This window comes from Ambystoma mexicanum, chromosome 2p (genome assembly GCF_040938575.1).
Source record: "Ambystoma mexicanum isolate Mex_15411 chromosome 2p, UKY_AmexF1_1, whole genome shotgun sequence".
NCBI lineage: Eukaryota > Metazoa > Chordata > Amphibia > Caudata > Ambystomatidae > Ambystoma > Ambystoma mexicanum.
This window is the reverse complement of record NC_090923.1, coordinates 18,247,705-18,262,388: the sequence shown is the minus strand read 5'-3', so window position 1 is coordinate 18,262,388 and position 14,684 is coordinate 18,247,705. Positions and strand designations below refer to the sequence as shown.

The 14,684-nt window shown below is 49.8% G+C and overlaps 1 protein-coding gene across 2 annotated transcripts in view; it reads right to left on the bottom strand.

Moving 5' to 3' along the window:
- Nucleotides 1-14,684, bottom strand: part of LOC138566146 (zinc finger protein 485-like) — a 435,444-nt gene that overhangs the window by 160,384 nt on the left and 260,376 nt on the right. For both annotated transcript variants that reach the window (XM_069643160.1, XM_069643159.1), the window contains exon 6: nucleotides 11,668-11,769. In XM_069643160.1, the coding sequence (XP_069499261.1) occupies nucleotides 11,668-11,769 (102 nt within the window). The remainder of the gene's footprint in view (nucleotides 1-11,667; nucleotides 11,770-14,684) is intronic.

Here is a 14,684-nt window from a genome sequence, read left to right as displayed (position 1 = left end):
ACACCAAGGGCTCATTGAGATGGAAGTCCGACGGCACCTTGGGCATGAAGGAGGGGTGCTTCCTCAGCACCACCCTTGTCTCGTGGAAAGTCAGGTATGGGGGCTTGCATGAGAGGGCCTGGATCTCTCCCACTCGTCGTGCAGAGGTGATGGCCACAAGAAACGCTGTTTTCCACGACAGGAACTTCAACAGTGCCGAATACAGAATGGCGGGCCCATGAGCCTGGTCAGCACCACGTTGAGCTCCCACGCCGGAGCTTTCCCCGGCGGGAACGATCGGAACAGTCCCTTCATGAACTCCTTCACCAGGCGATGGGACCACAGTGATGAGCGTCCTGGTGTCCTGGTGTAGCGGGAGATAGCCGCCAGATAGCCGCCAGATGGATCTTGATGGAGGCATGGGCCAGCCCCGCCTTGGCCAGCGATAGCAAGCACGGCAGCACTTGAGGGGCCGTAATCCGCAGAGGGTTAATCTTCTGTGGCCGGCACCAGGCAGAAAACCTCTTCCATTTGTGTCCATAGCACTTGAGAGTTGAGGACACCCTGGCCTTTGCAAGCACCTCCTTGCAGTCCGCTGGAATATCATACCCTCCAAACTCTAGTGCTGCAGGAGCCATGCCTGCAAGTTCAGCGACCCCAGGTCGTGGTGGAGGATGGCGCCTCCTTCTCTGGAGAGGAGATCCGCGTCCGTTGGCAGCTTGACGGGGGGGCGGGCGGTGCTGAGCTGACATGTCCAGAGGGTCCGGGAACCAGATCTGTCTCAGCCACACCGGTGCAACAAGGATCATCCTGCACCGGGACCGTCTGAGTTGGTTAATGAGTCGCAGCAGCAATGGCAACGGCGGGAACGCATAGAGGAACAGGCCGTCCCTGGGGAATGAGAAGGCGCCGCCCATGCTCCTCGGCTGGGGAAACCTGCTGGCAAGCCTCCGGCACTTGGTGTTTGTCGCCGTCGCAAATAAGTCGATCTGGGGATTGCCCCATCGTTGGAATAGCAGATCCATTTGATCCTGTCGCAACGTCCACTCGTGGCACGAGCGCAGCTCCCTGCTGAGTGAGTCGGCAATGGTGTTCTTTATTCTTGTCAGGTGGAAGGGTACCAGAAACATCCCTTGGGTGACGGCCCAGTGCCACAGATCCTGGGCCTCCTTGGATAGGGCTGGGGATCTGGTGCCTCCCTGCTTCCGGAAGTAGAACATTGTGGTGGTGTTGTCGGTGAAGATCCTCCCCACCTTGCCCTTGAGGGACGGAAGGAACGACCTGAGGGCCCAGAACACGGTCCGGAGCTACCAGACCTTGATGTGTAGTGACCTCTCCTTCGGGAGCCAAAGGCCTCTTGCGTGGAGATCTCCGGTGTGCGCTCCCCATCCCTCCAGGGAGGCATCCGTCGTCGCTGTCTCCTGATGTGCCAGGGTCTGGAAGTCCATACCCGCCGCGGGATGGCCGCGGGTGCCCCACCACCAGATCGCTTGGCGGAAGGTCTCGTTGAGCGAGATCCTGTCTTCGAAGCTGCCCGCCGCTTGCATCCAACGGGCATCGAGGAACTCTTGCAGTGGACGCCTCCGCAGCCTGCACAGGCGCACAAGGTAGATGCACGAGGACATCATGCCGAGAAGGAACTTGATGGACCTCACCCTGGCCACGTCCACGGTCGACAGCCGTTGCACCTTGCCCAGGATGGCCTTCGTCCTTTCCTCCGACGGAGAGGCCAATCGCCCAACTGTGTCAAGCCCAGCTCCCAGGAATAGTGCGATTTGTGACGGAACCAAGTGGGATTTCGCGAAGTTGATGGAAAATCCCAGATCCGTGAGCAGCTGGACATTCTTCGCTGTGTGCTTGACGGTGAGTTCTCTTGTCCTTGCTCGGATAAGCCAATCGTCCAGGTAGGGGTAGACGTGGATACACTGCAGGCGCAGCCGTGCCGCCACTGGTGCTAGGCACTTGGTGAATACCCTGGGCGCCGATTTCTATCCGAAGGAGAGAGCCTTGAACTGGTAGTGCCGCCCTTGGACTACGAATCTGAGAAACTTTCGATGTCCTTTTAGAATGGGGATGTGGAAGTAGGCATCCTCCAAGTCCAGCGACGATAGGAAGTCGCCCTCCTCCAGCTGCCCCAGCACGTGCTGGAGAGTGACCATCCGGAACTTCTGGGTCTTGATGTACTTGTTTTAACGACGAAGGTCCAGGATGGGTCGCCAGCCACCGGTCTTCTTTCTTACGAGGAAGTATCGTGAGTACACTCCGGAGCCCCAGAGCCTCTTTGGGACGAGCTCGATGGCTCCTTTCTTGAGCATCGCCCTTACTTCCAGCAGTAGTTGAAGGATGTGGTTTTCCTTCCTGGCCACGGGTGGAATGCGGGGGCACTTCTTTAGAAACTCGAGAGTGTGCCCTTGGGCCAGGGCATCCAGCACCCATCGGTCGGTGGAGATGGACTCCCACACGCTGACAAACTTCGACAGCCGGCCTCCCACCGGGGTGCTCAGGTGGGGGCCCCGACGCTATGGCTGGTTCAGTCCTGCTTGGTAGCGGCCTTGGTCTCCTTGACGACAACGACATCCTCCAGACTTGCCGCGTCCTCTGTAGGCCTCCTGCGATGAGGAGTGGCCCGCCTAGCTGTACGTCGAGGAGCCGCCGCCGAATCCTTTGGAGGCAACTTACTTGCCTCCGGATTTCCGAAAGGGCGGCCGTTGTTGCTGCAAAACTCCCAAGGCCTGTGCGGTCTCCGTGTTGGCCTTGATGGCCTTCAGTGACTCGTCCACTGTCTTGCTAAACAGGTTGTTTCCGTCGAAAGGCATGTCCAAAACTCTGATTTGCACGTCCTGGTGGAAATCGGTTTCCTTGAGCCAACCACGCCGGCGAAGGCAAACACTGTTGCCCATCTGGCAGAAGCCGGTGTCAGCAATGTCCATGGCCATCGTTATGGCGTGGTCCGACGCCACCTCGCCTTCCTGCAGGATCTCCAGGCCCTCAGCCCTCTTGTCGTCCACGAGGAAGTCCAGCAAAGGAGCGATCTTAAACCACATCTCCCTGGCGAAGCGGGCCACAATCGCGAGGGCGTTGGCCGCTTTAATTGTCGTTGCCGCCGAGATGATCCGTCGTCCCATGGCATCCAATTTCTTCCCTTCGTCATCCGGCGGAGAGGTCGAAGTTGAAGCCGTTGCCCCCGCCGCTTTCTTCTTGGCCACCACTGAGACGACAGAATCCGGGATCGGCTGCGCCCTAAGGCACGAAGGCACGAATCCGGGACACGGTACTTCTTCTCATACCGGCCTCTCTTGGCAGGATTCGTGGACAGGTTCTTCAGGAGCACCAGCCCCTCGCCTCAGATGTCGTCAAGTAACGGGACCGAGAGGACCGTCTTCCTCTTGGCCTCACGCCGTTGATAAAGGAAACCTTCCTGCTTCTGTTCTACGGGGCAGAGCTGGAAGAGCTCGGATGCCCTGGTGATCATGGCGTGGAAGGAGCCAATTTCTTCATGCGGAGAGGCCAGAGGAGGTGGTGATGGAAGGCCCATCCCGTCGTCACCACCGCCGTCATCCGTCCCCATCGTGGCCGTCTCTGTTCCTGTGTCATCCCTCGGATCCGGGGAAGGAGATGAAGGCTGTGAGGGCCGCGCAGGCTGGAAGGGCGGTGGCGGGTGAGTTCTCCTCCGCTTGCTTGGAGGGCTTTCCAACGGTCCAGGCTCCGCTGGGTCGTCCGTTGAGGGTAAGGGCAGCCTTGTCCTTATCTCTGTACACAAGGCCTGGATCGCCATCAAGATGGCTCCTGAGTTGTCCTGTGGCCCAGGTACCGGCTGCGATGGGCGCTACGGTTGGGGAGTGGAATCCTCCGCCTCCACGGGAACCTCATTGGCGCCATCCTCGCTTTCTTCGTCTGCCTCGTTGGGATCCCGCAGGACTGGACTTCCTTGAACCTCTTGTCCAGGATCTTCATGACTTCAGCCAGCTCCTCTTCAGAGGCTGCATCCGTGTCCGTGATGGCCACCACCCCCCCTCTTTTTCCACCGGGGTTCTCACGGGGGTCTTATCGATGGGTTGAAAAGAGGATTCACTCTGCGGTGGCAGGGAAACTCTGGGCCCCGAGTTCACCTCCACTGGGGTAGCCTCCACAGGCTTCGCCAGGGCCGCCACGACTCCCTCGATAGAGGCCTTAGCTGGCTGAATCAAGGCCTTAACGACTTTGGACGCGCTTGAGGCCTTCACCTTGGGGGGAGGGTCACCGCCTCGCTCCCCCTCGGCTGTCTCCGTTGGGATCGACCGGGACTCATCCCTAAGCTTACCCGGGTTCTCCGACTTCCTTTTCCCCGAGCCAGAGCGTTGGCTCATGGTTGATGGCGCTGATGAAAGTGTGCCCTGCCTGGCAGCCGAGGAGCCCGACCGCTTGGCGCTCCCGGTGCCCACGAACTCGTGGCGCTTTGCCTTTTGTTGGGCCCTTGTCGCCGGAGTGCACTCAAAGGTCATAGAAGACCGCTCTGACCTCTTCTTCTCACCTGCTGCTGGGCTCTTCCCCTCCAGCCAGTTGGTGAGGCGGATATGTTCTTGCAAAACGCACAGTCCTTCTCCACGTGCGTTTGTCTTTGTGAAGGCAGTAGAGGCATCTAGAATGCTCGTCCTCCTTGAAGACATTCTGCAATCCGCATCCAGGGCAGCTCCTGAACAGCTTGGATCCGGGGGTCGTGCTCCCTTTGTCCTGGGCCATGTCCACGCGGGGTAGGCCACAAAGATCTTCTGGAATCCCCCAAGGAGCGGAACTTGACGAAAACTTCACCCTTGAGGGGCGTAGAAAATTCTGAAACGGGTCCCCGTTGATTGGAAGTAGAAACGGTGGAGCTTGAGGCTTGATGGACGGAAAAAATGAGATTAAACTCTTTAAAAAATCGGAAAACGCAGTAAAAGCTCGAGAGCTATAGCACGAGGACTCCCAACACTTGAACGTGCGGTAAAAATCTGAAGATAGCTGCCAGAGGAGGGGCTTAGGTAGAGGGCAGTCATTGGCTGGGGGCAGTATGACCCATAGACTAGTGATTGGTTATTAGGAGAAAGACAGTTCAGAAACAAAACTGAAACAGATTTTTTCTTTACCGAGGATTCCCAGCCTGACGGGGAATATTCATGAGCATGTCAATCCATGCCAGACCCAACGCTGGAGAATGGAAAGAGCCAACAAGAGAAGTGACGTTTGCCTTCATCAATGCACATCTGCTGCACAATCAAACAAAGAACGAAGAGTCAGAGGAGCAGACGACAACTACAGAGAACAGAACTTCAGAGCAACGTGGTAAGTACATGAAAGTTTATGTTGTAATTGCACAGGTCCGGTAGTGTACAATAGTAGGAAAGCATGATGTTTCGGTTTGTGCGCAGCAATGGCTTTCACCCTAGAATGGCTGGAGGAGAATTTTCTGCATGAAGAATTGAGTGATGCAAATAGGCCCATTGTTACCCGCCGCACTGTGAAAAGGGAAAGAGTTACTGCAAGGGCAAGCACCATGGAATGGCTGGAAGAGAATTTCCTGCATGACCAAATGAGTGAGCATAGTAACCCCATAGGTAGGGAACACGGTAGCAAGAAGAACACAATCATAATGTAATACTTCATGTGAATTAACCACATTTGTTTGTCTGTTAACAGAACATACCGGAATGCAAAGCAGTACACCAGAAGCAGCACCTTTTCCACTGAAACATACGGCCACCGAAACTGAAGTGAATGCTGGGCATATACAAGTTGACCGCCTGGGTACTACGCAGATGATACGCAAATACTCCTGCCCCTCACTGGCAACGTCACCATTGACTAATGCATTACCACCATCTACCAAACTATCCAAGCCTGGATGGCCGCCAACTAATTATGCCTTAACAATGAAACAACAGAAATTCTTTAAACCGGATCACAAACCACTCTGAAAGAACTTGACTCCAAATACAAATCTTTCACCATTGACGGCATTACCATACCTGTTTCAAACTCTGTCTAAGCCCTAGGCGTCTATCTGGACTCCACAATGTCCTTAAATAGGCAGGCCAACGCTATTGCGTCTGCTTTGCCACACACCACAAAGTTGATCAGGGCCAGTAGACCCTTCCTGTCATAGGTCAGTTGTCTTACCATTGCTTGAGCCCTTATATATTCGAGGCTGGACTACTGAATTGCCCTTTTTGCAGGCACCTCTATCCGGAACCTCAATAAATTACATCCAGAATAATGCTCTCGGGGATGTCCTGTATATCGCCAGCAAAAAAGCAGCGCACTGGGTTCCCATCAGACAAAGGATTATCTTTAAGACTCTGGATATCACTCACAAGTGCCTAGCTAATAATACTGCTCCCAGGTACCTTTTGCAAAAATTCCAAAAAGACTAACTCCACTAGATCCACTCGGCCAATTCACATGAACAAACTCATCATCCCAAGATTCAGGAGGAAATGATTAGGGGGGTGTGAGCCCTCCGGTCATTTCTTCAGACACTTGGAATGCCCTTCCACCACACCTCAGAGAGGAACAGTCCTACTGGGTATTCTGCAAGAACCTTAAAACGTTGCTTTTCACACAGGAAGTATTCTCGCCTGGCAATGCACGCTAACAAAGTATGTTCCTTCATTAACTAATGTTTGCTTTTCCTTATGGTAAGATCTGCCTGAAATATATGGGTACAACCAGTCTGCAGTCATTCATACCTGCGCCTTGTCAGTATTGCATGCCTAATGTAACCCCTCATTCCATGAGTCAAGGCTTTTCCAGTCTGAAGTCACTCATACCTGCCTTATCACAATTGCATGCCAGCTCTTTTCCTTAATGCAGTTTTCCTGCACTTTTAAAATGTTTTGTATGTAATGTTCCCCTCCTCCACATCTCCCCCCTTCTGTTCATGTTAAGCACTTGCACGATCCAAATCGTCTCACGACCCAGTGAACACTTTTTGTTCCTTTTCTTCCCTTCCCTCCCCTCTCCCCTGTGCTCAATGCTTTAGCACTTGGCCGTTCCGAATGCCTCAAGACCTTTTAAGAGCATTTTGTTTCAGTTTTATACCTCTCCCTCATCCATTCTCCCCCTTGTCTTGATGCGCCTTGAAACACCGCGCCTTGTTGTATAGTGTTCATTACAAATAACCAATAAATAAATGCCCACACTGATGTAACTAGAGCCCTGATGCATGAGGGTTTGGCGCACTCAAATGTCTAAAATAAAATTAGAATAAATAAATAAATGCAACAAAACCCTTGCAATTCAGCAGATGTGGTAAGTCATGACCAGCTTTACTCAGCGCGCTCCTGTTGAAGTCCCCTATAATGCCAATTTGTATGTCATTGTGAATCCATTCTATTACAATATATATGTGCTCATGGCTTTTGCAACAGGCACATGCGGAGATAAGTTGGTCGTGACTTCCCACATCCACTGAATTTCAAGGGTTTTACTGCGTTAAATCTGTGCAACCTATCTGCACCTTAAAGGGTTTTTCAGTGAATTTGAAGGGTTTTATTGTACCATTTTTTTTTCAGGGCGTGTCCACTGTATATTTTAAAACACTACCGGGCCACTAGTCATGGCCTTCGGCTATGGCCATTGGCCATGGTCGCATGCCGTTTCCACCGTACAAGTTTCACCAATATGCTTCTTTTGGATCAAGTAGGTGGACAATGCTTTCGGCCGTGTCCACTATGCATATCTTTCGGGCCCTGGCAGTGCCAACTGTACATTTTCAAACACTACCGGGCCGTTGTACATGTTTCCCTAATATGTTTCTTTTCTGGCCACTATTCACATCTTTTGGGCCCACTAGCCAGTGAGCAAGGGCTTCGGTCGTGCCCACTGTATATTTTAAAACACTACGAGCCACTGATTATGGCAGAACCACGGCATTTGGCTGTGTCTACGGTACATGTTCCCCCAATATGTTTCTTTTGGACCCACTAGTAGGCAACAGCCGACTGTATATATAATTCCGGCCCACTAGCCAGGGCCTTCAGCCCGGGCCAGTGAGCACTGCCTCAAATAAACAAAAATGTTTGGGCCCTGAACTTGGTGTACCAAATAATCCATTTACTATTGAGCTGAATACCGAATAGTTGACCGAAGTATTCGGCCGCTGCCGAATAGTACATTACTACTGGAAATGTGTCAAGCATAACTAGCCAAAACTATTGGAGTGGCCGATGCTTGTTTTAACAGGACTTCAGTTAAGGTCATGCATAGTGCTTATAAATTGGTCATAGCTTTAGAAGGGGAGTTTTATTATTGCTTGCTTTCGTTGCATAATAAGAAATTCAGCAGGGAACTGGGGCTGTGTGGGAGTTCCAGTTGAAAACCTTCCATCACAACTCCAATTACTTAGACATTTGCAGATTGGAATAGGCACTTCTAAATTAGCAAATAAACAACTTGATAAAGAATGGTAGAAAAGCCCCTAATGTGCTGGTCACAGTCCTCAGTGTCTTCCCAGCGCTGGCTATTGAAGTGGGCCGGTCATCTGGCTCCTGGTGCTTGCCCCTTTGTTCCTACCCAGTGCTCGGTTCGGGAGGGCCCTGCTTAGCATGCAGAGGTGGCACCCACTGCACATCAGCAATCCCCACAACTCACTCAGGCGAGGTGATTTTAACGGCTGCTGTTACAATCTGTGTTGTGATTATTCAGCTGCGAAATGACAAACACTATCAGGCGCTATATAAAAGGGAGCACTTATTGTGCATGTGGTAGTACCCATAACGTAGTTTGCCTATGATACTGGCGTCATCAATTGCCATCACTTTTAGTGATTGGCAGAGGCCGCCCTCTCTTAACAGCACCAAGGAGCACTAGCGCCTGCCACCCACCAGACTCCGGGCTGTGTTTTGTCGGCAGCGTCTTGTTGACATTATCCTCGACTCCAATTTGAATATCAAGGGGTGCTAATCACTGGGGGTTGACTGAAGCCTGTGCCCTTTAGACACAAAACCGGTGGCTGACGGCGCGCAGAGTGTGGGGGTGCCCTGTGTCTAGCCGCCTCTTGGCCAGGAGTCCTTGAAGAGGGGTGTTGTCGTTCACTCGGGGAGGACCTGTCCACGTTCTCCATCGCTCCCTCCGAAGGAAAGTACTAAACACAGGCCAGTGTTTGGATTTGCTGTAAGATATTGTGGGACCTTTTATAAAACAACAAATGAACCAAACCCAAGCGATGGGTGCTGTATCGGTTTTGCTATCAAACATGTCCCTATCAGCGCACACGTGATAACCCTTCCCCCATTTCCCTCCCCTCTCCCGAGTAAGTGGGAAACACTCCATTCTGATCGTACACTTTTTCCATTGCTGCATAGGAAGATGGAGAACTGTACCTCCTCTTTCCTCTCCGCTGGCAAAATGAACTAAAGAATTAGTAATATAGTGCCCAATACGCACTTCATCTCCATGCACTGCACTCCCACAATTTGGATTATACTACTGAAAGTCATGGCACACATTTCACAGATGAAAAGGTCTTCGACAGTCACCTCGCATTTTGAGCCCCTACCCAGAACCGTCTTGCGCTCAACCCTCTAAGCCATCTTGCTTGCACATACAAGCTGGCTCTAGACGGCGATAACTAGGGTTATTATTATCAGCCCGCTGAAATGCACTTATTTGTTCCATATAAGAATAAAGGATGAGATGCTAAGAGCTTGAAGAGATTCACACCTGTTGCAAATTGAGCGCATAGAGTCACCATCAGGCTCTAGGCGCTTCTCTTGCCATTTGACGCTCAACTCTGCGAAGTCGAAAGCATGTCTAAATATGATTGCATTGAATAACTGAACTCGTGCTCCAGATTTGGGTGAAAACAAGTAACCCTACTCCAGGGCAACACCCGACTTTCCCCACTTTTCACCCCAAGGCCTCCACTGTTCACCCCAGAAGGGTATATCATGAAAAGCTCCCCTAATGGAGCCCCGCTGATGCATTGCAGTTAGACAGGGGCCCCAGAGCTCTGTCTGGCGCTGCCCGCTGTCTGCTCCAAGGCTTTCCTTAGGAATTTGCTAACAGGGGAACACAGATAAGCTGAGTGCTTCATTAATTTAACAAGGACTTTTACTCTGCAGTCGAGGAGCGGGCAGGAAACGACGGCAAGGAAACATAGGCAGAACCTGGCATCTTTGCGGCAGCTTCATGGCAGGCCTGTATGCTATAGAATCTGAAACGCGCACCACTGCAACTTCATACTAGGGGTGTAACTTCGGCCTTGAGTGAGGATTCCAGTAGGTATTCGGCCGAAGCTGAATACCTAATTTCCAGCCAGAATTCAGCCGAATACTTATTTGAAACTAAATTTCGGTACACCCCTACTAAGAACATCTCTGCATTGGGCAATGCACACATTCTGTGAGGCACCCCTACCCCAGACAAGCTGCATGCATATGGGAGAGGAAACTATCACCGGGAATTAAAGCAGGAGAGCTCTGGAGTGACCAATGTCACAGCCATTTTATTCTCATATTAAATCCAGAGTTTTGCCAGACAACTCAAAGTTAGGGAGAGGGCTATTCACCAATGAACAACCAAGCCCAGTCTGCCTTATGTACTTAGGTATTTAAGCATACAACCCTTTAATCAGAGACACTTATCAAAGAGAACGATCTATGGTCATCCTTATGTTCCCAAAACGCACTGATTTCCTTCAAAACAGGCAAAAACCCTTGATGGTGCCATTTTTCCCCTTCGCCTTCCGCGTGGAGGTTTGAGTTAAAAAGAATATAGTACTAGTGTGCCAGAAAGACCATCATGGATTAATAACCGTATATTTGAAAATAATTAATGGGGTTGTTCTGGGTATGGAGAATGTGCTTTGTCCAGTACAAGTGTAATGCTCCTTTGACTACACAATACATTGGCGAAATGAACATTGTAACATTTAAAAAGAAAGCAGTTCACGATGATGATGAAATTAAATATTTGTATTTTTAATTTTAATTACTCACTTTTCCCAAGATTGGGCCTTAGGTTTGGAAATGGCGACTTTTAAGTGAAATGAACATTGGAACAAGGAAGCAGTTTATAATAATAATTTTTTTAGCCACTTCTCCAAAGACACGGCCAAACATATGCCGCTGAAAAGGGATTTCATGGATGGCACAAGGGCTGAAAGGGACTAAAGGAGGTTTCTCCATTTCCAAAATGGCCGCTTCGATTGGACAAAAGCCAGGCACAATGGTGGTCCAAATCCAGGGAGTATTTTCAGCTGACCCACAGAGCCATCAAGGAGAGAGCATGGGTTATTCGTAATTACTTCAGGTTGCCAGCTTCTGTGGTGCAATGAAAGGCGCAATGTTTCACAGGGTAATGTTGGAAAGAATGATCTGCAGGCCTGTAATCACATGGGCTGGAAGGGCCAATGGGGAGATGACAGTTTCCAAAATGGCATCTCAGATGGGACAAAGGTCAGGCACAATAGTGATTCAAATACAGTGATCTTATTGAGCTGAGCTACAGCTCCACCAGGGATCGAGAAGGGGTTGTTGGTGTCGGCTTCATACATTCAAGCATTCATTTAAGAAGTGACTCATTTAAATTGACATTAAAACTGAGAAAGCAAGTAACAGAGTCCATTGGAAGTACCTGCACCTACACGCTCACAGCCGGGTAAGCATGTATGTGAGGGAGTTGCTCTGGCTCTAGGCATTATTCACATCCAGAAAAATACTCTTCTTTACTCACTTGAATCACTACCAATGGTGTCTCTTCTCTCAGAGCTGTGGTGGCCCACGGAACAAACGCCTCCCTCCATTTTAATGTTGAATGAAACAACTGGTGAAGCACCTAAAAAATACAACAAACTATTTAGCGAATAGATGAAAGAAAATATTGATTTTCTAAAGGATAGAGGAGGAGGGGTAGAGAAAGAAGAAGTGGGTGAAGGAAGTGGTGAGAATTAAGGTTATTATACATTTGCAATCTCCAGTATTCTTATAAAGATAAACATGTGCATGTAGCATGCTCCTTTAGAACATACATTACTGAAGATGCCTTATTCCAAACCTGTAACATTTAGGAAAACTAGAGGAGGCATCCACCTTTTAAACAGGATTTCTTCCAGAAGAACAAGTTACTTACCAACTGGTAACGTTCTTTCAATTGGATGTTCCTCCAACGTATTCCTCATCTTAGATGTATTCCATCCAGCTTTAGCTGCTTCAGAAAACATTTTCGGCAGAGGGCGCCATGCGTCGATGTAGTCAATTCGATGGTCCCTCGAAGGCCTCCTTCGAGGGTGATGTCATTGGGTATACAAGTAGCATGTGCGGTGCCTGTTGGCGTCAGTTCTGTTTTTCCCCCTCACTCTTGTTCTACTGTGTAGATTGTACCGGTAGTCAGGTATCAGCCTTGCGAGAGTTGAAGTGGCAATAACCCGGAACAATCTACAGAGGGGTAGGCTGGGAGGGCGACGAGGAATACGTTGGAGGAACATCCAATTGAAAGAACGTTACCAGTTGGTAAGTAACTTGTTCTTCGAGTGGATTGTGTCCTCCAACGTATTCCTCATCTTAGATCGACTCCCGAAACAGTATGGACAATTCTCTGGAGGAGGGAGTAAATTTTTTGATACCCTTAAACGGCTGAATATAGTACTGCTTTACCAAAATTCAGCTCCTTAGACTGGGAAGCATCCAGACTATAGAATTTTGAAAAAGTATGCAGCGAAGTTGCTGCTTCACAAATGGATTTTATGGGAACAACTCTTTGAAGGGCTATCGAAGGGCAGATGCTTCTGGTGGAATGGGCCCTTAAGCCTTCTGGGTGGGTCTTTCTCTGCTAATCTGTAGCATTCTGAAATGCAAAGCACAATCCAACGTGATATGGTTTGTTTTTACACCGATTGACCCAAATTTCCTTCCTGTGTAGCCAATGAAAAGTTGATTATCCACTCTAAGCTTGGAAAGCCTAGAAATGTAAAAGCTTAGAGCTCTTCTCAGGTCCAACCTGCGCAATCTTTCCTCCTCCTTACTAGGATGAGGTGGAGGGTAGAAAGCGGGTAGAACAATTTTCTGATTTAAATGAAAATCAGACAACTTTAGGTAAAAATGAGGGTTTAACCCTTAATACTACTCTGTCCCTATGGAACACAGTATAGGGTGGCCCAGAAGACAGGGCCTGCAATTCGCTCACTCTACTTTCAGATCTTAAAGCACCTAGGAAAGCAGTTTTCCATGTCAGTAATCTTAATGGACAAGTGTGCAAAGGATCAAAAGGGGCACATATTAAGAATTTTAGAACCAGATTAAGATCCCAAATTGGTACTTGGAAAGGATAGGGAGGAAAAACACTGGTGAGTCCTTTTAAGAATTGTACTACTAAAGGAATTTTGAAATAGGAGCATTCTTCCGACGAGCGCTTGAAGATGGAAAGCGCTGCAAGATAAACTTTAATGGTCCCAACATTTAGACCTCTATGTGCTAGGGACAAGAGGAAGGACAGTACTTCCTTTTCTATGTTCTATTCCGGATCAACATTCTTTTCTCTGCACCAGATGTAAAACTTTTTCCAAAAGGCAACGGTATAGAGATTTTGTTGCTGGTCTTCTTGCCGAAAGCAACACCTCCATGACGTCATCTGGAAGGTCCCAATCCTTGTATCTCAGCCTTTCAGATACCAAGCGTGAAGTTTGAGACTCTTGACCTCTGGATGGAGAACCTGACCCTCCATTTGTGAGAGAAGGTCCTCTCTCTGAGGAAGACGCACCGGGGGACAGATGGTCATGTCTAGAAGGTCCGGATACCACGTTCTCCTGGCCCAATCTGGGGCAATTAGGATCATGCGGTTTTCAAACCGTCTCAGCCTCTTGATGACCTGAGGAATGAAAGGAATCAGAGGGAACGCGTATAATAGTGGGAAGTTCCATTCCACCACGAACGAGTCCCCTAGGGCTCCTCTCGGGGGAAATTCCCTGGAGCAATACCTTTCGCACTTCCGGTTGATTCCGGTCGCAAATAGGTCTACTTGAGGGGTTCCCCAAAGGGCGAAGATCTCTTGAATGACTTTCTGAGCCAGTTCCCACTCGTGGGACACCGTGCTCTGCCTGCTCAGAGCATCTGCCGTCATATTCTCCTCCCCGGCTAGATGAACTGCCGTTGAGATTCCTTCTTGAATTGCCCAATACCAGAGCGATGAACTGCCGTTAAGGAGATTCCTTCTTGAATTGCCCAATACCAGAGCTGCATTGCCTCTCTGCACAGAGGTAGTGACCCTACACCTCCTCTTTTGTTTAGATAATGCATGGCCACTGTGTTGTCCGTCATTATCAAGACATTTTTTCCTCTGACAGATGGTAGAAAACCCTTCAGCGCTAGTCTGATTGTTCTCAGCTCTAAAAGGTTGATGTGTAGTTTGGACTCCGATGGAGACCAGCGACCGCCGATTGTCAGATCGTTGGCATGAGCTCCCCACCCCATGAGTGAGGCGTCCGTCACTACTGTAATCTCCGGCCATGGTTGCCAAAAATGCTCTCCTTTTAGGATATTCTCTGTGTAAGTCCACCACAGAAATCCTGCCGAACTTTGTTTGGAATCTGGAGAAAATCCGTCATTTGACCTGAGAACTGGGACCATTGAGTCTTTAGAGCCCATTGAAGGGATCTCATCCTCAGGCGTGCCTCTGGCACTAGGCAGATGCAGGATGCCATGAGGCCGAGTAACCTTAAGAAGTCGTAGGCCTGGGGATTCTGGGCATTTTGGAAT